Here is a 27,141-nt window from a genome sequence, read left to right on the forward strand (position 1 = left end):
GGGGGACTTCCGATTTGAATTTTTGAAATTCAAATAACATGTATAGTAAAGCGCTTCGTCACTATGTGTACTGCCTTCTAAAGGTTTAAGGATGATTATTAATTATACAAAATATTAGTTCTTAACAATTAATATATTATCTGGTTTATTAAAACAAAAGTATTCGAATTCCACATAGTTAATCAATAGTAATATAATCAATAATGACAAATAAATGATAACGATGAAAGGGCTACAAATTATTAAAGTAAAATAAACAGTAATAGCCAGGTATTAATATGTTTTTTTCTGGTTTTTAGATAGCAGTAATAATAGTGATGATATGAGATACTAATATGGAATATCACAAATTATATAACAAGTTAATTCTACATAATATAAATGTATCTGGTAAAAGATTTAAATTCCTCACAGTTAATTAATAGTAAAATAATCAATAATCACATAAAAGATACTTTTGTTAGGGCTTACAATGGTTTAGGTAAAATTAATTTCACGTATTATACAACATGTAAATTCTATACAATACATTTTAAGTTGGAAAATGATTTAAATTTGTCGCAGTTAATCAATAGTACAATTTTCAATAATCACAAATTAAAGATACTTTTGTTAAAGCTTAAAACTTTTCAGGTAAAATTATAAGTAATACAATTGTTCGTTGAGAATCTTTGTATCTATGCATAATCGTTTCAGTTATTCGGGTAAAATTAACATTAAAAGTTAGTAACAAATTAGCATTGTGAGAATTATCAGTATTATTCATGTGATGTTATGAGTATTTGGGGAACCTGTGGTCTCGCTGAGCCGCTTGAATCTTGTAGAGCGTTGTGCTGCCAAAAGTTAAGAGGTCCCGGTGGCAGGTCTGTGAGTTTTCCTTCAACATCATCTTCGACCTTATATAAATATATGCTTATCTCCGTTCTAAAGTTCTCCATTTCGGCCTTCTCCTGGATTCCAACTGCCTCCACCTCTAAACAGCGCATCTGGTTGGATATGCTTTTGAAGTGTTCTTCGTGGAGGTGCAAATCGGATACGAGGGTCAGGACATGCTGCAGCGGAAACAGAATATTTCTTGAGGCGGACACCTCTGTTCGCCGAAAGCGCATGTTCTTAATCAAAAGATTGAGCGTATCCCTAAAGATGATGTAACGCATCAGCCAGGCATCCAAAACAGCGCAGTTCCTATCGATGAGCTGAACGTGGGCAGTTAAAGCAACAGAAGCCTTTTTCTTGGCTTTGGACTCATGGTATAAGTGCAACTGTATAATCGGCAGACAATTAATATAAATGTCAATACGAAATTCCATGATGGCATCTATCAGCTTCGCAATCTCGAGATCCAGGTACCTCATTGCTGGTACAGACGCCTTATATTGAACTAGGATCTTCCACATCCTATTACTGGGAAGTAAGATTTCCGCCGCTTTGATGAGGTGACGGAACATGAAGTACATGTCGGAAACATATTCACTGGCTGGTAGATCATCTACAGGTTGTACATCCCTTGGTGGTGAGGCCAGTAACTCAATAATCGTGTCGAGAGCAGCAGTATCAAGGTTCGAATTGGGTAGCTGATAGATTTGCAGTATAAGCACCGAGCAGAACATGAACTTTGCCCGCTTCAAGTCCAGTCTGTCGTTGGACAGTTCAGTAGTGCAAAAATCCTTTAGCTGCTGGGCTATACCGCATATCCTAATGGTCTTCTCTTGGTTCGGTTGCCTTAGATTGTTGTGCATCAGTACTAGCATGGCAGCCAAGCTCTCCGATCCATAGAGAGTTATGTTCTCATTATGTGTAGGTCTTTCCAGCACAAATTTGGCAAGAGTTTCGTATAGATTCTTAACATGACGTGGGCGCAGTTTGTTGGCCATCAGCATTGCATGCAGGCGACGAATATTATTGGCATATTCCTCAAAAAGCTCATTACTTATAGGGATCTCCGGTGAAGAAGCCTCGGCGGTGTTCAAATCGTCCTGCAAGCTGACAATCCTTTCCCGCAAATCCCTTGCTGCTGTGGAGTGTAACAGAATATTCCCAGTTACATCCGCAGAGCGCGACATATTCCAGTAGAGGTCATAGATCTCCGACTCAGTAAGGGTGTAGTCGTCTAAGAAACTATTTAGACAGCAATCCTCCAACTTTATAAGCAACTACATAAATAAATTATGATTATTTTAAGATAAATTAATATCATGTTTAATTTCTTGAAGCTTACAGTAGCATTACACTCCGCAACAGCGTCAAAATCGATCATACCATAGATGCCAAGGAGAATGGGTCTAGCCCCACTTTGCGTAAATGAGGTGTGCAGAAAATGCGGCCAGGCGCACAAGAATTCATCGACCTGGTGCCGAACCTCTGGGTCAGAGTACTCTGCCATGCGAAGTTCAAAGAGAATGCTCACCGATTGGGCTGCAATAAGACTTAACTCCATGCGAACATTAGCAGCGCAGAGCAGTTTGCAGAAGAACCTGAAATCCATTAGCTCTTCAAAGTGTTCATTCATGGTCTCCAAATAGCGCTTGAGTTCAGCTCGGAATTGCGCGTAGCTCACAATTGCTCGGGGAGATGAAGGATTCTTGATGTAGGTTTCCAGGATGTGCTGTCCTATGTCCCAATCCTCAATCTGGGATTGCCGCTTTGCTAGGGCTATGTATACCTTTGACGCCATAGAAGCAACTACCATACAAGTCGACTGCTTCCTCAGGACAAGTTGCAGCAGAACCTCAAGGAATCGCTTTGGGAATCCCTCTGTGCTGTCCAAATATCTTTGAAGAGTCATCAAATACCTCAAGGTGGCCAAAAGCAAGTGTTTGGACTGGCTCTTCTCGAGGGTGTCAAATTGCAGGATCACATACTTGCCTGTTATCAGCTCGTTCGAGAAGGATCGCAGGTAATCTCTTTGCTTCCTCGATTTAAACAGCTTGAGCACCGAATCCAAGAACTCATAGGCCATGATATAGCTTTCGTTCTCGGTCATCACAACGCTTAGGATAGTGTAGACAAAGTCCAGGGCAGAGTTTTCCGCGCCACAGAAGAATTCGTAGTGCTGTTGGAATATTTCCAGCATGGGTGGGACAATCACTGGGCAGGTATCCTGGTAACTATAAAATATAAAAATAAGATTGCTTTATAAACTCCATTGAACATAGTTCGATTCTAACGATTTATGGTTATCATTTGATGATTTAAAGTTTAGATGAATATATTTTAATTACAATATTGGTTGGAAAACCATTACTTGACATATTTTAGGTAATAAATTGAAATTATGTTATGTGATCTACATAGGTAGGTAAATTATAATAAAAATCTATTCTGACCATCAAATGTTTATGTATTTATACTGTGATTAGTTTCATTAAATACATGTGTTTAGGATCTTAAAATGTTTATAAAATGGAGACAATCCTAATGCTCCCAGAGTAGTCCTTACATAACACAAAAATTTCATCTAATCGAAGACGGTTGGTCTTGCGTAATGATGTTAGAAACCCAACCCATTTGGGTTTCAAATAGACTTCTGTGCATCCCCTGAATTTGTACTTACAATACGCCATATCGAACACCCACGGCGAGTGATACGCAAATCTCCTTCAGACCTTGGAAGTCCTCATAGTCGGGCAGTAATTTGGCCAGTCCGCCCAGAAAGCTGAAAGCTACGGAAGGTTTAGGATCGGTGACTATATTTTAAGCAATATGGATAACCTACACAGTCGGGCCAGCGGTTCGCACAGGAATTGGTTGAGTTCCAGGTCGGCACCTACGGCATCCACCACTTTGATCCACTTTACGACGAGCTTCAGATAGCATGATAATGGATGTATCTGATCTCTGTCCCCCTTCTTGGCCAGATGGTCTGCAATTTGGGCCAACATCCGAGGCAGCTGAACCAGGAACTCATCCAGTCTCTCCATTAAATTCGGCGGAGGATCAAAGATATAGTTGGGGTTATGATCGAGATACGGATGATCCTGTGTTTGACTAAATTCCTCAATGCTCACTTGGAAATTCAGGTTAAGAGCTTTAAAACAGTGACCCACAAACTGGTGGGAGACTTTTATAATCCAGTTTTCAGGATCAGAGATCAAGGCTTGCATGAAGGCATAGGCGAATTCCTTGGCTACCGCCTGATTTTCTATGTTACTAATTGAAAACACACATATAAAAACCTTAGAACTTACTCGCGTATCGCCAATCGTCGAAATGGCAGTGAAGAAATCCATTTTCAGCTAATAATTTAGTAGTAAACAATACGCGACGCCAAGTTTAACATTCTTTTTCAAATGGGCGTCCTACTGTGTTGGAAAACGCGTCATAAGAATTTCAGTGCTGCACAATGTATTAATATGGCGCTGTTATCACGATCAGTCGGTATCGATTGTTTTTTTGGCGCCCATACATATATTTTTGAATTAATTTTAATGTAAGTTCAAAAACTTAACTGAAATAATACAGAAAATGAATGTATTTATTTATTTATTTTATACACCCTTACACAACGGCTTACAAACGGTTTGATTTTAAATTTTTTAATATATTTTAATGTTAACCATTATTCCAAATTTTTTTTTTGTTTCTTGTAAGCCAAACATACCATTAATGCATTCTATGTTAATACCCAGATCCAATTAAAAGCAATGACCTTTGAACTGTCATTGTTCACAGGTTCTGATTGTTTGACTGTTTTTTATAACTACCCTAACCAAAGTAATACTTTCCCAGCAAGTTACAGTTTATTTTATCCTTCCCTATGAAGCAGACAACTTGAGAATGAGGCTAACGTTGTATGTAATATTTACCATCGGTTTGGTAGACACACACTGCGCCTCCTTGAGATACATTTTAAAATCTCTTAAAGTCGAGCTTCGCTATGAAACAATTCTTCTTTTAGAAAGTTCGTCTGAAAGTAGTTCGTGCTGGAAACATAAATACATTCAAAACCAGATGCCCATCCTGAATCTCAATGCAAATCAAAGTTTGTATCTAAAAGATAAATTCAATACAAATATGCTGGCACTAGTTTGCTTGAACAAAAACGAAGGAAACACCATGCTGGCACTCTATGAAAATCTGGAAGATATGCGCGATACTCCCACTGTGTTATTCGTTCTTTCGAACTACGAAATTAGGGATATATTCGTGGAGTGTCAAAGACAAAAAATGCTTAATGTGGTGGCTTTCAAGGGTAAAGATACGGAGTTTATTTACAGTCTTAAGGCATTCCCAAGATTTCAGTTAATTAAAAGAAGTGTAAAAGAAATTTCTTTATATTTTGAAGGACATCTTACGGATCTGGGTGGCTATACCCTCAGGGCACTACCCGATAATATAATACCGCGAACAGTGGTCTACAGGAGTCCGGATGGAAATCGCCAGTTGGCTGGATATCTTTACCCCTTTATACGGAACTATGTGAGCACCATTAATGCTACTCTCAAAATCTGCTGGGAGCTGGTTCCGGAAGATGGCATGAAAAAGTTGACGGAAGTAATCCGCCTCTCGGAAACTTACAACGTGGACTTTCCGCTGGGTATTCATGGTATTGAGCATGGGACGACCAAACAAAACGTTCAAATGGAGGTTTCTAGCTGGTTCCTGATGCTGCCCATGGAACCCTATTTGCCCCGATCTAGTTTCTTGAACAAACTGGGTTGGGAGAGGATAATACCATTGATGTTACTTTTGGCTGTACTGCTAGGCAATGCCCAGCGAATTGAAGTGGGCTTGAGTCCCAGCTGGCGATGTTGCGTCGTGGGAGATAAAGTCCTGCGAGGAATCCTGGCCCAACCGATTATCCTACCCAGAGCACTCTCCCCCAAACTAATGCTCATTTATTGGTTGCTTCTGCTGAGTGGATTCTTTGTTAGCAACTATTACACAGCCAATCTTGAAACTTGGTTGGTAGATCCACCATTGGCTCATACAGTCCGCACCTGGGAACAAATGCGCAGCTTGAATCTGAGGCTCTTAATTGTCCCTTCCGAATTGGATACCTTGAAGAAGGCCCTAGGCAAGGAATTTACAGATGACCATAGTGATATTTTCGAACTAACCAACTCGGTGGAGTTCCAAGACATGCGACTATCTATGGACCCATCCTATGCCTATCCTGTGACCGAGACCTTATGGCCACTTTTGGAGCATGCACAGACCAGACTCCTGAAACCCGCATTCCGACGATCCAGGGATATAGAGATCATACCTCTATTGATCATGGCCATGCCCTTGCCAAACAATTCGGTATTTTACAAATCATTGAATCGCTATAAGTCACTCACTTATCAGAGCGGATTGTACGATTTTTGGTTCAAACGGAGCTTCAATGAGTTACTTGACCTGCGAAAAATCAATTACAAAATAGATGATAACCTAAAGACCTATCGCGACTTTGAGTGGCACGATTACAGCTTTGTATGGCTGGCCTTTCTAGTGGGAAGTATCTTAAGTATCTTAGTCTTTCTTGGTGAAATTAAATACCACAGATGGCACTTAAATAAAACATCACTTTAATAGTTTTGTTATTTTATAAGCCTTCTTAACTGTACATAATAAATTTTAATCCTTTATAAGACCTATAGATTGAATGAATTTATTAATATTTAAAGGTATTCTTTAAAAATGTTTATCTATGGGTACATTAATTAGATAAACCACCCATATATGCCGGTTCTCCTTGGCACTTGACACTTGACACTATTAAAAAAAGTGACAATTAATTGTTAGTGCTTGACGGTTCTGGTTGTGCAGTCAACAGATTTTATCGTTATGACTATAGCCCTTGGGGAAAGTCCAACCAAGTAGCAGTTCATTTTACCAACCCGTTTTGAACAGGCCACTTCAAAATGCGGCTAGCTTTTTATTTTATATTAACCAGTTTGGTAAAAGCTGATAATTTTACCTTGAATAATATCCTTAAATCTCTTGAGGTTGAGCTGCATTATAGGACTATTTTAGAAATTTACTCTTCAAGGGATTCGTGTCTGATGTTTAAAAACTTACAAAGTAAGGTTCCCATTCTAAATTTCAATGCAAAGCAAAGTGTGTATCTCAAAGATGCTTTCAGTTCAAAGATACTAGTACTTGCTTGTTTGATGAAAAATGAAAAAGACACAATGAAGGCACTGTATAGTAATCTCCAAGATATGCGAGAGACCGCCACCATACTATTCGGATCTTCGGTTAAACACATACGAGATCTGTTCCTGGAGTGTTTCAGTGAAAACATGCTCAATGTATTGGCATTTAAAGGCTCAAATAGAGAGTACATCTACAGTTTCCAGGCATTTCCAACATTTCGTGTTATAAAACGCAGTCTGCCAGAAACTCAACGGTACTTTGAGCCTCAGCTGCAGGATCTCGGGGGGTATACCATTAAGACTTTACCCGACAACATAATGCCAAGAACTGTGACCTACCGAAATGCCGATGGAAATCGCCAGTTGGGCGGATATCTCAGCCACTTCATACGAAACTATGTGAGCACCATAAACGCCACTCTTGAAATTTGCTGGGACCTAGTTCCCGAGGACGGTATAATCACTTCGTTGGATAATATTACACTCTCGGAGAACAGACTTTGGGACTTTCCTCTAGGCTTTGATGGTCTCGACCAAAGGATATTAAAACAGAACATTTTAATGGAGATTTCCAGCTGGTTCCTGATGCTGCCCATGGAACCCGCCCTCCCCCGAGCTCGTTTCTACTTAAGTTTTGGTTTGTACAGGCTAATACCTTTAATGTTACTGGTAGCAATGGTGCTCAGCAATGCCCATCGGTTGGAAGTGGGTTTGGGTCCGAGTTGGCGATGGTACTTGGTGGGAAATAAAGTCCTGAGAGGTACCCTGGCACAGCCATTTATCCTACCCAAACGACTGTCTCCAAAACTGATGTTAATTTATTGGTTGCTCCTGCTGAACGGTTTCTTTGTGAGCAACTTTTGTATTGTCTACCTCACGACTTGGTTCGTCCATCCCCCGACTCTAGATCGAATAACAGACTATGAGCAAATGCGTCGCAGGAAGCTGTATATCCTCACAATCCCTTCGGATCTGGATTACTTGGAGACCACCTTGGGCGGGGAGTATGTAGAGGCCCACAGCGATTTATTTCGCATCACCGACTCGGCGGATTTTCAAAGGAAGCGCATCTCTATGGATCAATCTTTTGCATATCCAGTGACTTTCACCTTGTGGCCACTTTTGGAACAGGCACAACTTAGGCTACGTCGACCCATCTTCCGCCGATCCAAAGATATAGTGATTCTACCCTTTATTATAATGGCTATGACACTGCCTAACAACTCGGTATTTCAGCAGTCTCTCAACCGATATAGTTTACAAACTCATGAGAGTGGACTTTATCATTTTTGGTTCAGACAAAGCTTTTACGAATTGGTTGCCCTGGGCAAAATATCGTATGCAGTGGATATGGACCATGAGGCCTATTTTGATCTGAAGTGGCAGGATTTTCACTTTGTATGGCTTGGCTTTGTGGGTGGAACTATCACAAGTTTCCTAGTGTTCCTTGGCGAGATTGGATACCAAAGGTGGCGTTTGAAACATACACCAAAATAAAATAACCTTGTTAAATTGTATTAACCTTAATACTATGTATAAATACAAAATAAATGCTTACCGCTTAGGTAAACTGATTGTTCTAAAGTTTCCTCGAAAACAGAAATATTTACCTGTGAATAACAAGTTGGTGCTGACATTCTTTTCTGCGTGGGAAATAAAGAAATGCATTCGCAATTAAAGACTGTGACATTTCAGTTTTTATAGATTATTAGTTCCTTGTCGATGGAATGACTTTCACCAGATTTTATCATCCTAACCATAACTAAGCAAATGTTCCATCGGGTTGCAGTTTTTCATAAAAATCCGCTTTGAGTAGTCGTCTTGAAAATGCGTCTGGCTTTATATTTTATATTAATAAGTTCAGTCGAAACACATAGTGTGTTTTTGAACAACCTATTAAAGACCCTTGAGAAAGAGCTTCATTACAATACAATACTTCTTTTAACTCAAAGTAACACGTGCTGGAATCTACAAGACTTTCAAGAAGAGTTTCCCATTCTAAACTTCAATGCAAATTACAATGTGTATCTAAAAGATGCTTTCAACTCAAATATACTGGTACTGGTTTGCTTGGAAAAAACTGAAAAAGATATAATGAAGGCACTGTATAGTAATCTTGAAGATATGCGAGATACACCCACCATACTATTCGGGTCTTCAGATAGCCACATTCATAAACTATTCCAGCAGTGCTTAAGTGAAAGTATGCTCAATGTGTTGGCATTTAAGGGATCAAACAGAGGGTTTATCTACAGCTTCAAGGCATTTCCAAAATTAAGCATAATAAAACGAAATGTAATGGAAATTCGACAATACTTTGAGCCTCAACTCCAAGACATGGGGGGATATACCTTAGAGGCACTACCCGACAACATAATCCCTCGAACTGTGGTCTACCGAGATGCCGACGGAACTCGCCAGTTGGGTGGATATCTCAACGCCTTCATACGGAACTATGTTAACACCATGAATGCAACTCTTCACATTTGCTGGGATCTAGTACCTGAAGAGGGTATGAGGCATTTGACGAATATTACCAAGCTGTCGGAGATGAAGCACGTCGATTTTCCGCTGGGTATTGATGGTCTGGGCATTGACTCAAGCAAAACTAACATTCCTATGGAGGTATCCAGCTGGTTCCTGATGGTACCCATGGAAAGCCCCCGTGGCCGAAATCGTTTCTTTATTGAATTTCCTCTAAGAAGACTAATACCTCTTGCGTTCCTGATGGCTTTAGTGCTAGGTAATTTCCATCGTTTGGAATCGGCCTTGAGTCCCAGCTGGCGATGCTGCTTTGTCGGAGATAAAGTTTTGCGAGGATCCCTGGCACAGCCTTTTACCTTACCCCGAAGACTATCCACCAAACTGATGTGTATTTATTGGTTGATCCTGCTGAATGGTTTCTTTTTCAGCAACTTTTATATGGCCAGTTTGGAGACCTGGCTAGTTCATCCACCAGCGAATGAGAAAATCCAGGGCTGGGATCAAATTCGTAGCCGGAAGCTTAAAATCCTTATTATACCAACTGAGTTGAATTACCTAGCCTTTACAATGGGCTCCGAGTTTGTGGATACCCACAGCGATATATTCCAGATGACGAACTCTACGGACTTTCAGAGAAAACGCATCTCGATGGATCAATCTTATGCCTATCCTGTGACCTACACCCTATGGCCATTTCTGATGCACTCTCAAGATAGACTTCGTCGACCCATTTTCCGTCGATCCAAGGAGCTGGTTTTCAAGCCATTTATAATTTTGGCATTGCACCTGCCAAGGAACTCCATTTTCTACAAGTCCCTTCTTCGCTACACAGATTTAACTCACGCTACTGGGCTGTATAGATTTTGGTTCAGAAACACCTTTAACGAACTTGTGGTCCTTCGAAAGATCTCCTACAAAGAAGATGAGGTTGAGGTGTATTGCGATCTCAAATGGCTGGACTTTTTGTATGTATGGCTGGCCTTTTTGGTAGGAACTATCTTAAGTTTTCTGGCGTTTCTCTGGGAGCTTGGTTACTACAGGTGGCATTGAAAGAAAACACCACTCCAAATGAATTTATAATATATCAACTTATTAACCACAAATAAATGCTAATCGTTCTGTCAATTTCATGGGTTTATGGTTATGGAACTATTCTTGCAGGTCATGGAAATATATTGATTAAATGGTTGGCAGCAGAGCAACCTTGACCAATATGCCTATCTCAATTTGAACTAAACTAAACTACAATCAATCTAAAACTAAACTACACTGAGGATAATGCAGAGCAACCTATCTTATCAGGAGGATTTATTCAGTCTGCTGGTTTACTTCCAATGGCATCGATAAGAAAGCAATCTAAGGTCCTAACTCTATTAAATAATTGTTGATATGCCAATAAAATTCATGAGAACACTATTAACTAATTTTTGAAATGCCAATAAAAATCCTGAATCTAATTGGAATGAAATTAAATAAAGCATAAATGTAACCTCTTTAAACTATAATAATTAAACGCCGTGTCGCAATTTCAAACACTTTTTGCAAAAGCATTTTTATTCAAGTTTCACATGTCTCTGCTCACTGCATCTTGATTTTCATCATTAAATGTTTTTCCATTTTCTTGTTCATTTTCGCTTGGTTTTTTTTTTAGGTTTGTTAATAAGTAGGTATTTGTAATATGTTATAATTAGGATTTTCGTTTCAATGGAATTACATATATAATGCATATATTATACGCCATCTGTGTCAGTATTATCTGTGCTTCTTGTGTGGGGTTTGCTAGTCATTAAAATGGGACTTTCGAGGGGCACACACACCCCAGTCCAAGCAAAAAATTTTAAATAAAAACTAGGTTCTCGTGAGTAGAGTCGAATTCGAATGCAGGTGTGTTGTAATGTCTCATTTAGCAAATGTGCAAAATTGAGTAAATTTTATGCGGTGTTGCGTGTTCGAAGTGGGACTCGATTTGTGTTGTTTATCAATTAATTTTGTAAGACTGAATTAACATTTCTTGTACTCTCTAAAAATTTAGCACTATAAAAGGTTTCTCCTTTGGGTTTTTTCTTTTTCTTTTTGTTTGTCGTTTATTTTGTTTTTAGGTAAATTCTGCAAAAGCAATTACCAAAAAAATTAAGTTTCAATTACAATTATAATTTGTAATAATAATAAGAAGTATGTCGCATTTGCTTGGCAAAGGAAAATAAATTTCATTTTCTTTCTTTTGTTTTGTACATTTGTGTAAATATTATTCAATTGCATAATTTTCTTTTGTTTGTCTTGTAAATTCATATTGCATATGTTCTGTGTGAGTTAGAGTGTGGAGGCCTAATCCTACTTTTGTCCTGAAAACTAGAATCGTAATATCGCTCGCTCCCCGGGGTCAAAACCCCTTTGGATCAATGATCAATGGGAGCGGGCAACCTAAGCTCAAAATGAAATGTAATGGAAAATAAATATTGTCAAATGAGGGTTACATTAATTATGCCATCCTAAATATTGCCATCATTTATAACTATTTTTATGTAATTTCATTTTTTGTTCTCTTGTGGTACTGTTTTAACTATACATTGTGTGTATGTCTAGACGCAAAACTTGAATCTTACAAATTTCGAGTGAGTTTAGCATTGTTTGGTTTTCTTAACATTTTTGTTTTTTCTCTTTACTTTCGTTTTCTGTTCTTGGAAACATTTTAAAAATTAAGCTCAATAATCTTAAATTATGTATGTATTTGCTTTCATTTCGGTTTAATTTGCCATGGGCCGAACTTGTATACACGCCTGCCTTTAAAGTGCCTTTCTTTTTTAGGGTTTTGTTTCGTGCCTTGTATCCATAATAATATTCTAAAAGATTTTAAACATTGCATTGTGTACACTTTTTGGATTGGTTATATTCAATTAGTTTTTCTTTCTTTTTTTTGCTTTCGTTACATTACGGCTGTCTTTGCGGTCCTGTTTTGTGGTTTCATTTTCGTTTTTGCTACTTGAAACAATGTACAATTAATTACAAAAATGTCTTGTAATTGCTAAAATTTTTAATACTCATGTACTGTCCGCAGGAGCGACGCTGGGCCCTCCTGCTAATTCATTATCTGTTCAGCTCCGATCTATTCTTTCCTCCGCATTTGCGTCTACTATATAAATTACGTGTAGGGTTCGCTTTCGCAATGGTTGCACTTGATTCCTCGTCAAAAGTATTAGTTATAGCGTAGAGTGTGTGAGTATTATAAACGCTTTTTAACTACAGCGTGTGGTTTTACGTTAAATATATATGTAGAGTGAGTGCTTCAATTGTTAATAGGGGTTACATCAATTGTATTTTTTTAATTTTTGTTTTAGTTCTTTTTTTGTTTTTTTTTTTGTTGTTTTAGTTTTGGTTTTAATATATAATAGGTATGTGTAAATATTCATATGTTGCCCAGTACTCGGCTGGGCGTAGCTCTAGTTGCGATCGCACGATCTAGACTTAATGCCAAGGGGCCTGTGTGAATGTTGGCCTGGTGTGGGTAAATACATTTCGAAATACGTGTACGCAATGTGTTCTTTAGGCGAGAAGCTGACAGCGAAGCCTCTGCTTTGCTCACTAAATTCAACAGTAAAGACAAACATCTAATTCCAAAAAAACGCTAGTGAGTGCTAAGAAACTGTTGTCCTAATGCCTAGAAAATCCTTTCGATTGAGAGTTCGTACTCCGCTTCTCCTTTCGCTTTCGCTTTCGCTTTCGCTACCGCTTCCGTATCTTATGTTCTTGTGTGTTTCTATAAATTTCAACTGTGTTGCAACACTTTTGCCTACGTCTAAATGTATATGTGCAGGAGTTGCATCCTGCCCGCCTGCTGCCTGAATGTTCGCCTAGCTGCTCGATACAATTTCTCGTAAATATCTATATAGGTTTATATATGGGTGTATATTGTATGTGTGTGTGGGTTCTGAGTCAACTCCTAGCGATGTCCTTGGATCAGCTGCCTCCGCCGTTGCCGCCTTAGTAGTAAAATATCTGACCGGCCTTCTGGCGCTTGCGCTCCTCCAGCTTGCGATTGATCTCCTGCTGCCGCTCGGCCTTGCTCAGGGCTCTTGCCACGTACAAGAACTTGTTGTCGCCCAGCTGCTTGCCATGCAGGCCAATCACGGCGGCCAGCGCCGACTGTGGGTTCTCGAAAGCCACGAAACCGAAGCGCCGGGAGCGCCCCTCCTCGTCCAGCATGAGCTACAAGGATCGGAGAAAGCAAAGCGATGATATAAACAAATCCGCACAGATGGGCCCAACGGAATCTCCCGTTTCCCCGCCGCTGCCACCACACGGAGTGATGGCTCAGCATGGGCATGCGCAGCAATGGGGAAAGAGCGAATTTAAGAGCATGAGAAACTGTGCCACATGGTTGTCGTCCAACCACCCGGCCCAGCTCACACCCCCGCTTGGATAGAATAGGATGGGATGGGAAGGGAAGGCAAGGTGACCAAACAACGTACCTTGTGACTGGTGATGCGGCCGTAGGGCTCGAACATCTCGCGCAAGTGCTGCTCGGTGAACTCCTCGCTGAGGTTCTTCACGTACAGGTTCTTGAAGTGCGTGGCCTTCTCCTGCTCCCGGTCCCGCCGTGGTATGAACTTGACCACATGCACCTTCTGGTTATTGCACAGCATCCCGTTCACCTTCTCGATGGCCGCCCGAGCGGCCTCCTCCGAATCGAAATGCACGAACCCATAGCCGCGCGAGTTGCCATCCTCGTCCTTAGCGACATTGCAGTTTAGGATGTTGCCGAACACCGAGAACGTATCGTACACCGCCTTGTTGTCGATGGACCGCTCCAGGTTTTTAATATAGATCTTGCCGCTGTCCGGGGAGCTGTTGCCGCCACCACTGCCGCCGGTGGAGCCGCTGGCCAAGGCTCCACCACCCACGCCCACACCCACATTGGCGCCCACGTTAGCAGAGTGCGAGGAGCTGGACGTGTGCCCGCTACCAAGCGAATTGTGCCCACCATGCCGGCCCAGGACAGCGCCAACGTGGCCCAGGTGATGATGGTGATGCAGCTGCTGCTGATGGTGCGCAGCGGCCAGCGTGTGGTGGTTCAGGGCTGGCTGCTGCTGGTGGTAGTTCGCCGGATTGCCGCGGAACGTCATCGAGTTGACGAACATGATGGCTGCTGGCTGTTTGTGGAGCGTGGTGGCGGCTAGTGGAGTGCTGTGGCTGCTGTAGCGGTAGGTAGCGGTGGCTTCTGCGTCCTGGTGGCCGTGGTTTGGGATACCGCTGTAGATGGGCCCGAGAATCTTGACGGCGTTCTTGTCCTGGTAGTGCTACTGCTGCTGCTGCTGTTCCTTCGCCGCTTCCCGTATTACCTGGTAACCGGACTCTGGGTTATTTCCGTTTCCAATCTGATCAGATCCGGTGAGATGACCACTTACCAGGTATTGCACACGGAATATTACCAAAAATTCGCGGTGTTCTCTGAAAAAATCGTTTTTCGCCCAGACTCTTTTCACCCTCTCTTTCTCTTTGCTCTTTCTCTCTCTCTTGCTCTTTTGTACTTTTTCTGGGGGCTTTCACTTTTCTTCTTCTTTCTGCTTCTTTTTCTTGGGGCTCTTCGTTCGACTTTGCGCAGCACTTTCTGGTTTTCTCGCGTGTGGCACCTAAACTAGAATCTTCAGCAATTGCAGCAGTATAAAACCAGGTTTTGCAGCTTCGGCGGTCGCCCTTTATTATTTAATTGTATTATATGCAAAAATTGTCGCTACTCCAGTGTTACCAGATGGTGAAACGGCTTTCCCCACCGAAGTCAAGGTATCGATATCGGGAGTTGCAAACTACCCGTGTCTATCGATAGGTTATTTGATGTGTACTCGCTAGGGATGTGCAAGGCGGCAGTTTAAAATCAATTTGAATTTTGATTACCTTAAAAATTACAGGTATATCAAATATAGTCACTCCTAGCTTCTGTACATTGTAGAATAAATGATGAAAAGAACACAAAAACGCAACTATTTCTCGTGGAGGATTCGTTTGAATTTACGTACTACTTCCTTTTGTTTATTTAACTTTTATCAATAAATAATCAGAGCTTTATTTAATTAATACATCGATATCTTTTCAATGCGGTCATACTTTCTCGTGCCAGCACTGCCTCCTCCCTAATTTATCGATTGCTTTCGGCGCCTGCTTGCCTATCGAAGTGCAACCACAATAACATTACACTTGTTTATTTTTGATTTAATGCGGTGATTTAAGTTAATAATGGACCAGGATCGGGCACCTGCGAGTCCTGCGACGGAGAAAGACAAAGCCTATGCAATAAAAAACATTTCCCGCGAGAAAGAATCCCATACAGGGGAAAAACCAACAGTGGAAGAAACAGGTAGTCGTAGATTACCTGGTAATATAATGGCTGAAATGGCCAAAATATACCAGGCAGATCGACAGAACAGCTTGAGAATAGGACGAGATCAGGGTCACAACCGGAGAATGGCTCACAGCACTGACTTCGTCGCCTTGGAGGATCTACTCCTGGCCCATTGCGATCCCACGCCCGAAGAGGTGGTCGAGAACATCCGGCGGGACTTCTGTTCATCTCCCACATACGTGGAGGACGAGGATGAGCCACCCTGTGAATCAGAGCCATGGTTTCGCTTTCGCCGAAAAAGGATCAAAACCTACATCGGAAGGAGGATCCCCAAAAAGGAGGACTTGCCTGAGGTAGTGGAAAACGAAGAACAGGATCGGCTAAGCTGCTCCTCGGGCCTGTCCGTGCAGGAGGATCTTAATGATACTTCCTTATCTGTTGTTTGCGACATGGATGTCAATACATCGCAGAAGATCCGCGAAAACCTGCTGAACCTAAGTCAATACTTTTCCCTGAAAAGCACAGGCCCAAATCCCAAAATAGATCTTCCATCTAAGGCAAGAAGGGATTCCGAGAAACCCTCGTGTTCCCGGAAACTTCGCAATGGTCTTTCAGACTCTGATTCATCTGCGGAATGTACCAATACTGAAATGCAGAGCCTGAGAGATGACCTGCTGGAGAACGGCTTCACTTTCGAGGCCTCCCAAATCTGTGATATCAAGCCTCAAGGTAAGCAGAGTACTAAAAGGTCATGAAAACCGTTCTTAATTCCAATCTTATAGTTCCAGGACTCTTGGGTGACACTCTATTCGGAGATAGTAGGCAACCTACGACCATTTCGCATTCCCAATTGGGTAAGAGCTCAATTTATCCTATCATAAAGAGTGTATAAAAAACATGTATTTCCAGAAGTCAAGTGCGATGAATGGTCTGAAGCAGACTCGTTCTTGGACGACTACAACACTGAAAAGATGACATTAGATGATGAGGATTCTAAACCAAATGTGAATCAATTAAAAACGGAACCTGCGCCCGTGAAGGTAGAGATCCCGGACGTCTCAGTATTAGATGACATCCCAATCAGCGAGTGGTTAGTTGAAATGGATGTCCCCGACAAATCGCTAGAGGAAATCAAAGACTCATCCGAAGATATCGTTAAACTGGAGCCCAGTTCTCAGAAAACACCTGAGAAGGGAGAAGATTTCGTTGGATTTTGTACAGCATCCGACAAACCAATTGAAGTTTCAGAAGAAATGCAGAGGACAGCTGCAAAACTATTGGCTGATTTTGAAGCAGAGGAAACGCATCAACCTAAATTGGAGCAAGATCACAAAGACCCGTTTCCGTCCGAATTCGTGGGCTTTCGAACAGCCTCAAACAAAGCTATTCAGATAACCGAAGAGATGGAAAGAAAAGGAGCCATGTTCATAGCCCAGTTCAAAACTACAGACCAAACAAACCAAGATCATGAAGACACGAATTCATCAGATTTTGTGGGCTTTCGAACGGCCTCAAACAAAGCAATTGAGATGACCGAAGAAATGGAAAGAAAAGGAGCCATGTTTATAGCCCAGTTCAAAACTACAGACCAAACAAACCAAGATCACGAAGACACGAATTCATCAGATTTTGTGGGCTTTCGAACAGCCTCAAACAAAGCAATGGAGATGACCGAAGAAATGGAAAGGAAAGGAGCCATGTTTATAGCCCAGTTTAAAACTACAGACCAAACAAACCAGAATCAAAAAGACACGAATTCGTCAGATTTCGTGGGCTTTCGAACGGCCTCAAACAAAGCAATTGAGATGACTGCAGAAATGGAAAGAAAAGGAGCCATGTTTATAGCCCAGTTCAAAACTACCGACCACTTAAGTCAGTCAAAGGAAGATACATTTTTGCAGGACATTGCTTTTAGTGAATGGCAACCCCTTGATTTTCCAGAATTTCCATCAACCTCAAAAAAGCTTACTGTCGACGAGAAGGCCAATGAGATTGAGCTTCCACAAAAGAAGACCCCTAGTAAAAATCAGTCCATGAATATTCCACAGCTTGTTGGCTTTCGAAAGACCCCGTACAAATTTATAGAAGTTCCGAAAGAAATGAGAATTAAAGGAGATAAGTTAATCGCTGAAGTTGAATCCGGATTATATCAGCCTAGTCAAAAGCGTAACTCACATACTCAAGAATATAGGGGTAACAATAGCCAAGCCTTGGGTTCAACAGAGTTTGTGGGATTCAAAACAGCCTCAAATAAGCCCATCAAAATATCGGAGGAAATGAAAGCAAAAGCCGCCAAGTTAATAGCCGAGGTTGAGTCTGGCGAAATAATTCAACCAAGCAGAGCTGTGCAACAGGAAGTTGAGAATGAGTCCGATTTTGTCGGCTTTCGGACAGCCTCGAACAAACCAATTGTGATTTCTGACGAGATGAAAAATAAAGCTGCAAAGTTAATGGCTGACGTGGCAGCAGGAGAAACGTCTAAGAAAATACCTGCCTGTGATAATCATCAGAGTCATCGAAGTGTGCTAAATGAAAGGCGTACTGAAGATACTCCAAAATTCATTGGGTTCCGCACAGCATCAAGCAAACGCAGAGGAATATCTGAGGAGATGAAAAATACAGCTGTCAAAGTAATGGAAGATGTGCAAATAGTGAAGCCAACAGAAACTTTTGAGAATCAAGATAAATCCTCCAATAGTTCTGATCAAATATCTGTGGAGGAACTTCTTGGCTTCGAAATAAACGATGATCTTTATTTTTCAATGGAAGAAAACTCCAACGACTCTATATTTCCCAGGCTATCGCAGAGAAAGCAAAATCATTTAGATATTAAGGATGACTCAAGTGTAATGACACCCAAGCGTAGAAGAGACACCTCCGACGGCATTCCATCGAGTAAAAGGCGTGCAAGAGAAAGAAACTCACCAGAGAAAAATCCTTCGCAGGGTAGCAGGCAGTTAGTTAAGACAAAGTCCTGCCAAAGTGAACTTGCAACGCCTCCCCAATCGCAGGAGATTCATGCCTCATTATCCCAACTGGCAGGCTTATCGCCGCTGGACAAGAGCACCAAAACCTCCGTGATAGCTCGCCGGAATCTCCTGTCACTAAGCAAACTGCGAAAGAAAAGCAGCACGCCGGCTGAAACTTCCGCGGGGAAAACAATCACTCCGGCTAAACCCCGATTCGCTCCCATGGCGGCTTCGACAAGTACTCCGCTTGCTGACAGAAATTCGAGTCAAGCCAAGGACTCCAAAAACCTTCGACAGAATGCAGAGGACATGTCCCCAATTTGCATGCCACCCAATAAAAGTAGGAAACTTGGTTTGAGTCGGAGTCGCTATTAAGTAAGCCTGCTTTCCTACAGACGAAGTATAAATCGCAGGTCGTTTTATAGTGGGTAGGAAAGCATTTAAGGTATAAGATTAAAAATGGTTAAGATTTGTTTTTTTTTTCGAAGAGAACGCTAGATTAATAAAGCGAATCCTATTTTGCAAACTGGTTTACGTGTATATAATACCATAATTATATAAATTAAGTTAATACCAGTTGATTCTTCTTTACTTAAATTTAAACACCTCCACGAAAAACACCAAAAGCGACACAACCAGGCCCACGGCCCACAAAACAAAAGCGAAGAAATAGTAGTCCAGGTCGAATGCCTTGGCTGGAGGCTCATCATCCCGCATCAGCGTGTAGATGCCCTGTTGGATCAGCTCCCGGAAGGTATCCGCCTTCATTTTGATGTTGATTCCGTGCTCCTGCAGACGCCTCATGAATTCACTGGTCATCTCCAAGTACGGCAAACTATTCGACACGCAGTAGGACTCAAGAGCATAGCCCACTCCCTGACGTATCATATTAAAGCGCGGCGTCTTCAGAAGGTACTGCTGCATAAGGATCAGCTCCAGGCGATCCTCGTACAACAAGTAGATGTAGCTTGTGTTGAGGCCATCTCGATATGCCTTCAGCAGGGTGGGATTCAGGGTCATGCTGTTCCGACGTAGAGCCTCTGGAACAAAAGCATTCGATTGCAATTGCTTTTTGTAGAACTCGTCGTGCAAACTGGGATACGGAGCACGGGCCAGTTCCTCCAGCGTATTGTACTCCCCTTCGTACAATCCCGACGTGAGGATACTGGAGAGCGTGGCTAGGTAGATATTGGTGAGTACAAAGCCTCCGATCGTTAGAATAACATGAATAGCTATATCTCTCCAACCAGAAGTTCGTATATTTTGGTGGCAATTGTACAGGATATGGCTGAGGCTATGCAGTAGGCACTCCCCGATCTCATTTCGTGCTCCTCCTGAAGTTAGATATAGCATCAGAGTGCCGTAGAAAACAGTTGATATAACGACCAACCACAGAGTCCAACTGAAGGGTCGGGAGTAATAGAGATAACTGGAAATGGGTCGGGCATGGGGAACCATAAAGTACTCGGGGATAATCGAGAGTGGTGCTGTGTAGGACACATCCCATCTAAAGTCCTTAAAGTAACAAATAATGTCGATCTTTTTCGTGAACAGCATGTTCATAATGACTTCATACGATTCGTACTCCGATACATCGGGCAAGGGTACACTCTCCAGGGTGGCATTATAGCGATAAGTAAGCTCCTTGACTGCCATAAACAAATATCCTGCCCGGACTAGTTCATTCTTGTCGTTGAAATACTCAAAATCACGAGGAGCTAATGTGGTGCGAAGTGTGCGTACGGGATGACCTTTAAAGTTACGAATGATCCTTCCTCGATTGAGGTATTCGGAGATATTTACGAGCTTAACTGGTTGTATAGTTGGATAAGGTAGATAGCTGAAGAGGTCCTTGCCGCATATTAAAATCACATTAACGAAACCCTCTTTAAAGCAGTAGGTGTATAGTTCTTCCTTAGAAAAAGCTGGTTTTTCCACGCTCAGAAATACTATATGCAGCTCATGGAGTTTATTCAACAGATGAGGCAGTAAATTGGCCACCTTGGGATCTAGTCCTGAATCCGATGACTGAACCAGGATTAGGGCTCTTTCAGTAAAGTTTCCACGGATTCGCAGATCTTTAGCTTCTCTCGAACTTGAAGTGAGTAGAATTCTGGGAGTGTCTAGGCTATGGAGTAAATTTAAGCCACCGAAATCCTTAAAATCAATGAACACATTGAGCTCCGTTTGAAAAGCGCGATTAAGATCACGGAGCACTTTGATGGATTCCAAATGAGGAGCACCAACCAACCGGAAAAGAACTAGTGTCATTAGAAAAAGAAACATTTTAATAGACATTAAGCGGCAAAGGATTGCTTATATAGGTTTCAATGCCCATATGACAAGGCAAAACTCTTTTTGTTACAAATAATGTGATAATTGATTAGCTAATCACAATCTACAAAGTTGGAACTTGGTAAAATATTATAATTGCTGTGTTATTCGATTAGATTATAATTGATGGTCGTGTAACTCCTTTTTCTTCAGTTTGTAAACAACCTTAAATATTAATATTAAAAATACTTAAATTTGAAAACAGATTTGGCGGCATTTCCTTTTCCAAAGTGAACCTTTCCAGCTCTGTAAGTTTATCGATTTCCTCTTGGTCGTTGCCCAACACTACCATATGTGCAATTAAGTATTTCCAATTCCCATTCCAGTAAGAAAAAATATAATTATTACACTGCGGGGGTTAAAGTGAACTATAATTTAATCAAAAACTCGATTAAGGTGCTCTCGTAATTGTGAAGTTTTAGAAGGTAATGCTTTTTAATTGATGTACGCCCACGAACAGCATTTGTTTACGCCTCCCTTTGGAAAAACAAAAACAAAATGGGAAAGTTGTATTTACGTTTTCGAAAAGTAGATAAGGTTTTTAGGGTGGTTCGGGGTTCAAAATCGTAGCTCCTAACGGAAAAGACCTTGTAATTAACTGTGATAAGCGTTCTATTTGTCTGGGGGTAATTAAAACTTGTCGTCTTGCTTGGGTTTTTTTTTTTTTTTTTTATAATCGTGATACCTATACAGAAATCTTTAAGAGCTTACGTATGTATAAGTACTAAATAGGAAAGTATTGGGGTAGACATTGTGAGGCTTTGATTTCTTTTTTTTAATGATTGGCATTAACTGTCAAACGTATTATTTTGCCAACTGACCCAAAATTGAAACTGTATTGTGTCAAACTTAAATTGCATTCGGTTCCAGAACCCCCACCAGTACGTACCGCCCCATTTCCAAGCTCACTCTCTCCTCCACTCTCGCGAACTTAAACCCCCCTTTATCGGAACCGTGCAAGCATATATGTGTATATACATTATAACTCGATTGCGGCTGGCAAATAAATTAGTCTCAGTTGAGTTCGTTTTGTTTGAAAACAGTGCTCTTCGTTCTCTGTTCGCTGCAAAGACACGTCAGTGGCAGCGAAATAAAATAAAATATTTATATACCAATTATATATTTTACCCCAGTATAACCAACTTTCATCTCCGCAGCGCTACTCAGGCTCAAGAAGTTAATCCGAAACCATGTCCGACGACTTTGATGGCTGCGAGTGCGTCTGGTCGCAGGAATATGCGATGCAGCGGCTTATTAACTTTGTGAGTTCCGGTCCTTTGGGTTCTCGTATTCCTGATCCAATATCCTCTTTTATAGATACGCCAGAACCAGAATGCCTGTTCAGACACCGAATGTTTCGATGGTGAGTTTCATACGATTCCTAGAAAGTCCAAGTAGCGGTCTATATTTTTCGTAATCTAATAATTTTGTTTTGCTTCATAAACTTAGAACAATGTATCCGTTCTATTTAAATGTGAATCGGACCGGCGAATTTAATGTGATAAGCTTGGGTCTATTCGAAAACTCTTAGATTGTTAGTGTATATTGTAAGGGAAGGTTGGAGCCCCAGTTTTAAAGATAGCGACTTCTGACTTGAACACAAAATGTTTGATTTAATTTCACCTAATACCAAATTTCCTAAATATTGGTTAATAATATAGGTCAAACAAGCGAGTTAAGTTGATCCCAATTAGAAAACGGTTCCCAAAAAGTATGCAATATTTACTTGTAGGGATTCTGATTTCACAAAAGGACTCTTTTAATATAAACCCATCTACTTCTAGTCACCGGACGCACTACGCAGCAGGCGCAGGTCGCAGGGCGCGGCGATGACAGCGGCTTTTCCGTCGCCATGATCTTTTTGATCGTGGCCATGTTCATGTACATACTGAATCCGAGTACCTGGGGCAACCTGACCAGCAACAAGCGGGCCGGCGTCCGACGCGACAACCAGGATGGGCCGCCGCCACCGCAGCCTCCTCCGCCGGCCATCAACTAGGTTTCGCCATGGATTCCTATCCAGCTTCTGCCAAACCTGAGCTTCTTCAACGCAATACGCAGTTTGCATTTCCTTGTTTTGTTATTTCTCCCGCGATTGAGAAAGTAAATTGTTCACCACAATCTAGATGACATCCTTTCGCACGTTAACACAAATTAGACAAATTATACATCCCTTGCATTGTACAAAACACAAGACGGCACACTCTTAACACACACAGGCTTATTAACAAACATATTTGGAAATTTTTAAAAACACTTTGGAAAACTACACGCTTCTCTTTTCTATTTGTTTTGTACAAGAGGCTTTAATGTTTAAAATGTACATTTGGCGGGCAGGAGTTGATGTGGATTGTTTGCATTTGTCTTGGGGCTCGTCAGTTCTCATTCTGCAGCTTTACCATCTTTTCGCGCACGTTCTTAAGCAGACCCTTCATTTGTTCGTACTTTCCCGTGGAGTCGGGCAGGTTCTCAAAGTTGATGACATCGCTGACGCCCACCTTGAAGTTCTCGCCCACGGGCAGGCGATCGTAGACGGAGAATTTCAGCAGCGGTGTTCCCTCGTAGGAAGCCTTGAAGGGAGTCGAGGGAGCCGATTGCGACCGCTCAATGTGTTTGGAGTTAACAGCAGGTTCCGAAATCTCAGAGGTGTCATCCAGGTCAGTCTGCGATTTCGATTCATTCGCCGACGTGTCCAGCGACGTATTACAGTCTAATTGCTGCAGCAGCTTCTCTTGCTGGGCTTTTAAATCATCCAGACTTGGAGATGGCGAGCGTGTGGAGCGCTTCTGGTCTCTTGGCGGAGGTGGTGGCGGCGGAGGCGCTATTTCTGGCAGTGGTGGATCCTCTGATTCGTCTACCAACTCCATGTCGTAGTCGTCAAAGCTGGTCTGCTCCTCGCTGGCAACGGGAACTTGGTCGTGTGGGGCAGGCAAATCCAGTAGCTTCTTGCGCTTATAGCCATTGATCACGTTTTCTCCTAGCGATTTGATAAAGTTCGCCTTTGAGTGGCCCTCTTGGAAGGGAGGCACATTGTGGTGCTTGAAATCCTTGGGATTAAAAGCGTGATTATAGGATTTGGGATTTCAGCTGAGTTTATACTTACATCGAAGAACTTGCCAGTGGGCTGGACATTGAAGCCAGGATACTCGACTATTTTGTTGATGTCGTACTTGAAGGTGTCTGACTCTCCGTCTTCGTCGTCCGATTTGATGACCTCGGAGCCCTGCAAGGAGATTAAGTTATAGTCTGGCTGACAACATGGCTGGCCAACTTACATCTGCGTTAAATAAAGCTATGCCCGAGCTCTGGACCTTGGCCTCCTCCAGCCAAGCGGGTGGATAACCCAGCACTCTCATGCGGTAGAACATGAATGGCAACTGGCCGCGACTGAAGCCCATGGCATGGCGTGTCTTGGTGCTTATCTTTCCAGGTCGTATGTGACCAAAACGCTGCTCTGTGTCCACGTGATACCGCTCCATGCGGTGGCTGTTCTTTTTGCGGGCCCGCATTATCCGGGCATTGTTCCTGGGTTTGGGGCACTCGCGCAGTGAGTGATCCGTTTCGCCGCAATTAAAGCAGGAGGATTGGTTTTTGGGCCGAAAGCACTTGTTGACCTCCTCCGCCTTGAGTTTCTTCCGCGCCTCGGTCTGCTCGTCCAGCACATCGGAATTGCAGCGTTTGTAGGAGGGAACTAGGGAGGCATTAAGCTTAACCGCTGGCTTAGTGTCGATCAGAAAGAGCTCTTCGGTGTCCTCCTCTTCCTGCTCCTCAGCGGATACATGGCTATTCTCAAAAGCGGCTATCACTAGTTTTTCTGGATTCTCCTGGAAGACCATTTGCTTATCCGCAAAAGTGTTTTGCAAGACCTGAAGCATTTGTTTTCGCATACTGGCGAAGTGTTTCTCGCTGCCGAATCTCACTTCAAAAATTAGGGTATCTTCTTGTACTCCTGAGGCCTCCTGAAAGCGGGAATAGTCTACATTATTCCGATACCGAATATATCCTATATAACACCCACCTGACCGGAATTATTGGTTTTATTTTCCTCACTTTTGGCGGCAGGTTCGACCTGCTTTTGGGACACTTCCTCGGTCGGCACGAATTCCACCTCATCCTCCAGCTCCCCATCCTCCACGTCGTCCTCCACTATCTCCACACTGTTCTGTGAATCGTCTAGCAGTATTACGCTGTCGTCCATTTCAGCTTATATATAAGTTTTCTCTGATAATTCAGATTGTTTGCAATAATTTGTTTTTTTCGAGCAGGGTTGTCGTTTTTCGTAGAGACGCAATAAGAACCAAGTGCTGCTATCGATTTACGCTTGCGATAGTTGTAATCGATAGTTTGCATTTTGAAAATTTAAATTGTTGCCCGCTTTTGGGGGTTTGGGTTTTACTTCAAATTATAATAAAATATATGTTATACAAAATTGCATTGCATTATATTAAATTATGTAAATACAAATTCATTACTTAATTTTTTTACAAGTATTACTTAATTACTCTTATATCATAACAAAAAGAATATTGAGTCAAGACGAATAGAGTGTAAGAAGAAATGCCAGTGCTTAAATATTTTATTTTTTAATTATAAAATTAAGTTTAATTATATGCAATAAAAAATAAGCACAAAATAAATAATCCTATCTAGTATGTAACTAAAATAATTTTATATTTATAATTTATAATAACATATAACAATAGGACTTTTATTTGGATACAGAAATAAATGGATGTGACTTAAAATATTTAAATACATTATTGAGCAGGTACTTTTAAATTTGGCTTTGAACATTTCAACTTCCGCCTTCGGATTCAGAAATTATGTCAACTTTTCTCAACTTGTTAGGCATGCGATTGGAAGCCTTGATTCTCGGGAGCAAAAGACGTCATGTCGAGTCTGATTTGAATCTCGCGGATCGCCGGCTGAATGCCAACTCGGATCGATCATGAATAAATGTCGCGAAGAATTAAGAGAAGGAAAACCCTGCCCTGGGCAGCCGGTAATTGTGAATTCAACTTACACTCGGGGAATTCTTCCGACAGAACGCGTGGAACGGAATGCCGCCGCCTGCCGTATGAAGAGATTCGATCGACTCGATCGCCAGAAATTTGAATAAAAGCTCGCCAAGATCGGGTGCGGACAGCTGCGGCATGCCAATGAGCTCTGGATACTGGACACTAGAGCATCGCCCACCATAAATAGATGCCATCTTCACTGGGCCGCCACACTCACAATGGATCTGCTCAAGAGGAAACTGCTGCTCCTGGTCGTTGGGTTTTGCCTATGTGCCTGCGTCCGGGGCACTCTGGTCATCCAGAAAACCAAGCCAGCTCTTCCGGATCCCAGTCAGCTGCTCGCTAAACTTCCACCCAAGCCGGACTTTCTAAAGGATCCCAGCCAACTGCTGGCCAAAATCATGAAAGCAAAGCCATCTCTTCCTGATCCCAGTCAGCTGCTTGCCAAATTGCCACCAAAGCCGGAATTCTTAAAGGATCCCAGCCAGCTGCTCTCCAAATTCGTCAAACCAAAGCCCGTTTTTGTGAAACCTGTGATTGTCAAACCCGTGGTGGTGGTTAAACCCGTGGTTGTCGGCGGAGGAGGAGGAGGAGGAGGCGGAGGCGGTGGGCATGGTCATGGACACCATGGACACCATGGACATCATGGCAAGGATAAGCTTACTTTTTAGATTACTCTATGAGAAAGTATTATACAAAGGGATATAATAATGTAAAAGGGAGATACTTATAAAACAAATTATAAAACTGACTAATTTTTTTAATTTTGGGTTCTAGGAAATCAAATATTTAAATGAATAAAAGTAATGATACATTTAAAATAACAAAAACCAGCCCTCATAACATTAACAGATAATTTAAACTGAGTAAAGTAAGAACGCTTAAGATATGTATGATATTTATTAATGAGAAAGAATGAT

The 27,141-nt window shown here is 41.7% G+C and overlaps 10 protein-coding genes across 13 annotated transcripts; 6 read left to right on the top strand and 4 right to left on the bottom strand.

Annotated features, from left to right (window-relative positions):
- Nucleotides 1-758: 758 nt before the first annotated feature.
- On the bottom strand, nt 759-4,229 carry LOC119549847. Its single transcript, XM_037858140.1, has 5 exons — nt 4,188-4,229; nt 3,716-4,133; nt 3,554-3,662; nt 2,219-3,107; nt 759-2,153 (listed from the first exon to the last, which is right to left on the bottom strand). The coding sequence occupies exons 1-5, from the start codon at nt 4,227-4,229 to the stop codon at nt 759-761; spliced, it is 2,853 nt and encodes a 950-aa protein (XP_037714068.1).
- A 547-nt stretch (nt 4,230-4,776) lies between these two features.
- On the top strand, nt 4,777-6,516 carry LOC119549850. The gene has a single exon (XM_037858146.1). The coding sequence runs from the start codon at nt 4,777-4,779 to the stop codon at nt 6,514-6,516; it is 1,740 nt and encodes a 579-aa protein (XP_037714074.1).
- Nucleotides 6,517-6,829: 313 nt separating this feature from the next.
- On the top strand, nt 6,830-8,666 carry LOC119550329. Its single transcript, XM_037858935.1, has one exon. The coding sequence runs from the start codon at nt 6,849-6,851 to the stop codon at nt 8,577-8,579; it is 1,731 nt and encodes a 576-aa protein (XP_037714863.1). The 5' UTR covers nt 6,830-6,848; the 3' UTR covers nt 8,580-8,666.
- A 243-nt stretch (nt 8,667-8,909) lies between these two features.
- LOC119550165 lies at nt 8,910-10,997 on the top strand. The gene has a single exon (XM_037858700.1). The coding sequence runs from the start codon at nt 8,910-8,912 to the stop codon at nt 10,614-10,616; it is 1,707 nt and encodes a 568-aa protein (XP_037714628.1). The 3' UTR covers nt 10,617-10,997.
- Nucleotides 10,998-11,748: 751 nt separating this feature from the next.
- LOC119550166 (polyadenylate-binding protein) lies at nt 11,749-15,335 on the bottom strand. Its single transcript, XM_037858701.1, has 3 exons — nt 14,969-15,335; nt 14,033-14,902; nt 11,749-13,769 (listed from the first exon to the last, which is right to left on the bottom strand). The coding sequence occupies exons 2-3, from the start codon at nt 14,699-14,701 to the stop codon at nt 13,545-13,547; spliced, it is 894 nt and encodes a 297-aa protein (XP_037714629.1). The 5' UTR covers nt 14,702-14,902; nt 14,969-15,335; the 3' UTR covers nt 11,749-13,544.
- Nucleotides 15,336-15,719: 384 nt separating this feature from the next.
- On the top strand, nt 15,720-19,361 carry LOC119551628 (breast cancer type 2 susceptibility protein homolog). 2 transcript variants are annotated; one of them, XM_037861050.1, is made up of 3 exons: nt 15,720-16,629; nt 16,683-16,754; nt 16,810-19,361. In XM_037861050.1, exons 1-3 carry the CDS (start codon nt 15,795-15,797, stop codon nt 19,242-19,244), a joined length of 3,342 nt encoding a protein of 1,113 aa, XP_037716978.1. In that variant the 5' UTR covers nt 15,720-15,794; the 3' UTR covers nt 19,245-19,361. The 2 variants fall into 2 exon arrangements, with proteins under 2 accessions (XP_037716978.1, XP_037716980.1); XM_037861052.1 differs by having other exon boundaries at nt 16,813-19,361.
- A 96-nt stretch (nt 19,362-19,457) lies between these two features.
- On the bottom strand, nt 19,458-21,167 carry LOC119549853. The gene has a single exon (XM_037858148.1). The coding sequence runs from the start codon at nt 21,165-21,167 to the stop codon at nt 19,458-19,460; it is 1,710 nt and encodes a 569-aa protein (XP_037714076.1).
- A 309-nt stretch (nt 21,168-21,476) lies between these two features.
- On the top strand, nt 21,477-23,472 carry LOC119550719 (small integral membrane protein 14). Of its 3 annotated transcripts, none has more exons than XM_037859613.1 (4): nt 21,477-21,628; nt 22,361-22,465; nt 22,521-22,566; nt 22,988-23,472. In XM_037859613.1, the coding sequence occupies exons 2-4, from the start codon at nt 22,394-22,396 to the stop codon at nt 23,200-23,202; spliced, it is 333 nt and encodes a 110-aa protein (XP_037715541.1). In that variant the 5' UTR covers nt 21,477-21,628; nt 22,361-22,393; the 3' UTR covers nt 23,203-23,472. The 3 variants fall into 3 exon arrangements, with proteins under 3 accessions (XP_037715541.1, XP_037715543.1, XP_037715542.1); XM_037859615.1 differs by lacking the exon at nt 21,477-21,628 and adding an exon at nt 22,063-22,084; XM_037859614.1 differs by lacking the exon at nt 21,477-21,628 and adding an exon at nt 22,245-22,278.
- A 10-nt stretch (nt 23,473-23,482) lies between these two features.
- LOC119550716 (zinc finger CCHC domain-containing protein 8 homolog) lies at nt 23,483-25,473 on the bottom strand. Its single transcript, XM_037859611.1, has 4 exons — nt 25,222-25,473; nt 24,479-25,162; nt 24,307-24,426; nt 23,483-24,250 (listed from the first exon to the last, which is right to left on the bottom strand). Exons 1-4 carry the CDS (start codon nt 25,399-25,401, stop codon nt 23,579-23,581), a joined length of 1,656 nt encoding a protein of 551 aa, XP_037715539.1. The 5' UTR covers nt 25,402-25,473; the 3' UTR covers nt 23,483-23,578.
- An 861-nt stretch (nt 25,474-26,334) lies between these two features.
- LOC119550717 (chorion protein S38) lies at nt 26,335-26,972 on the top strand. Its single transcript, XM_037859612.1, has one exon. It carries the CDS (start codon nt 26,440-26,442, stop codon nt 26,890-26,892), a length of 453 nt encoding a protein of 150 aa, XP_037715540.1. The 5' UTR covers nt 26,335-26,439; the 3' UTR covers nt 26,893-26,972.
- Nucleotides 26,973-27,141: the final 169 nt, after the last annotated feature.

This window comes from Drosophila subpulchrella, chromosome 2R (assembly GCF_014743375.2).
Source record: "Drosophila subpulchrella strain 33 F10 #4 breed RU33 chromosome 2R, RU_Dsub_v1.1 Primary Assembly, whole genome shotgun sequence".
NCBI classification, from domain to species: Eukaryota; Metazoa; Arthropoda; class Insecta; order Diptera; family Drosophilidae; genus Drosophila; species Drosophila subpulchrella.

Coding starts and splice junctions, on each gene's coding strand:
- LOC119550719 (XM_037859613.1), top strand. CDS start 22,394: ATGTCCGACGACTTTGATGGCTGCGAGTGCGTCTGGTCGCAGGAATAT. Junction 22,466..22,520: donor TGCAGCGGCTTATTAACTTT/GTGAGTTCCGGT, acceptor CCTCTTTTATAG/ATACGCCAGAACCAGAATGC. Junction 22,567..22,987: donor AGACACCGAATGTTTCGATG/GTGAGTTTCATA, acceptor ATCTACTTCTAG/TCACCGGACGCACTACGCAG.
- LOC119550165 (XM_037858700.1), top strand. CDS start 8,910: ATGCGTCTGGCTTTATATTTTATATTAATAAGTTCAGTCGAAACACAT.
- LOC119550717 (XM_037859612.1), top strand. CDS start 26,440: ATGGATCTGCTCAAGAGGAAACTGCTGCTCCTGGTCGTTGGGTTTTGC.
- LOC119549850 (XM_037858146.1), top strand. CDS start 4,777: ATGAGGCTAACGTTGTATGTAATATTTACCATCGGTTTGGTAGACACA.
- LOC119550329 (XM_037858935.1), top strand. CDS start 6,849: ATGCGGCTAGCTTTTTATTTTATATTAACCAGTTTGGTAAAAGCTGAT.
- LOC119550166 (XM_037858701.1), bottom strand. CDS start 14,701: ATGTTCGTCAACTCGATGACGTTCCGCGGCAATCCGGCGAACTACCAC. Junction 13,770..14,032: donor GCCGCATCACCAGTCACAAG/GTACGTTGTTTG, acceptor CGATCCTTGTAG/CTCATGCTGGACGAGGAGGG.
- LOC119549853 (XM_037858148.1), bottom strand. CDS start 21,167: ATGTCTATTAAAATGTTTCTTTTTCTAATGACACTAGTTCTTTTCCGG.
- LOC119550716 (XM_037859611.1), bottom strand. CDS start 25,401: ATGGACGACAGCGTAATACTGCTAGACGATTCACAGAACAGTGTGGAG. Junction 24,427..24,478: donor TAGCTTTATTTAACGCAGAT/GTAAGTTGGCCA, acceptor ATCTCCTTGCAG/GGCTCCGAGGTCATCAAATC. Junction 24,251..24,306: donor CCACTGGCAAGTTCTTCGAT/GTAAGTATAAAC, acceptor TTTAATCCCAAG/GATTTCAAGCACCACAATGT.
- LOC119549847 (XM_037858140.1), bottom strand. CDS start 4,229: ATGGATTTCTTCACTGCCATTTCGACGATTGGCGATACGCGA. Junction 3,108..3,553: donor GGTGTTCGATATGGCGTATT/GTAAGTACAAAT, acceptor TATATTTTATAG/TTACCAGGATACCTGCCCAG. Junction 2,154..2,218: donor TTGCGGAGTGTAATGCTACT/GTAAGCTTCAAG, acceptor TTATTTATGTAG/TTGCTTATAAAGTTGGAGGA.
- LOC119551628 (XM_037861050.1), top strand. CDS start 15,795: ATGGACCAGGATCGGGCACCTGCGAGTCCTGCGACGGAGAAAGACAAA. Junction 16,630..16,682: donor CTGTGATATCAAGCCTCAAG/GTAAGCAGAGTA, acceptor CCAATCTTATAG/TTCCAGGACTCTTGGGTGAC. Junction 16,755..16,809: donor CATTTCGCATTCCCAATTGG/GTAAGAGCTCAA, acceptor ATGTATTTCCAG/AAGTCAAGTGCGATGAATGG.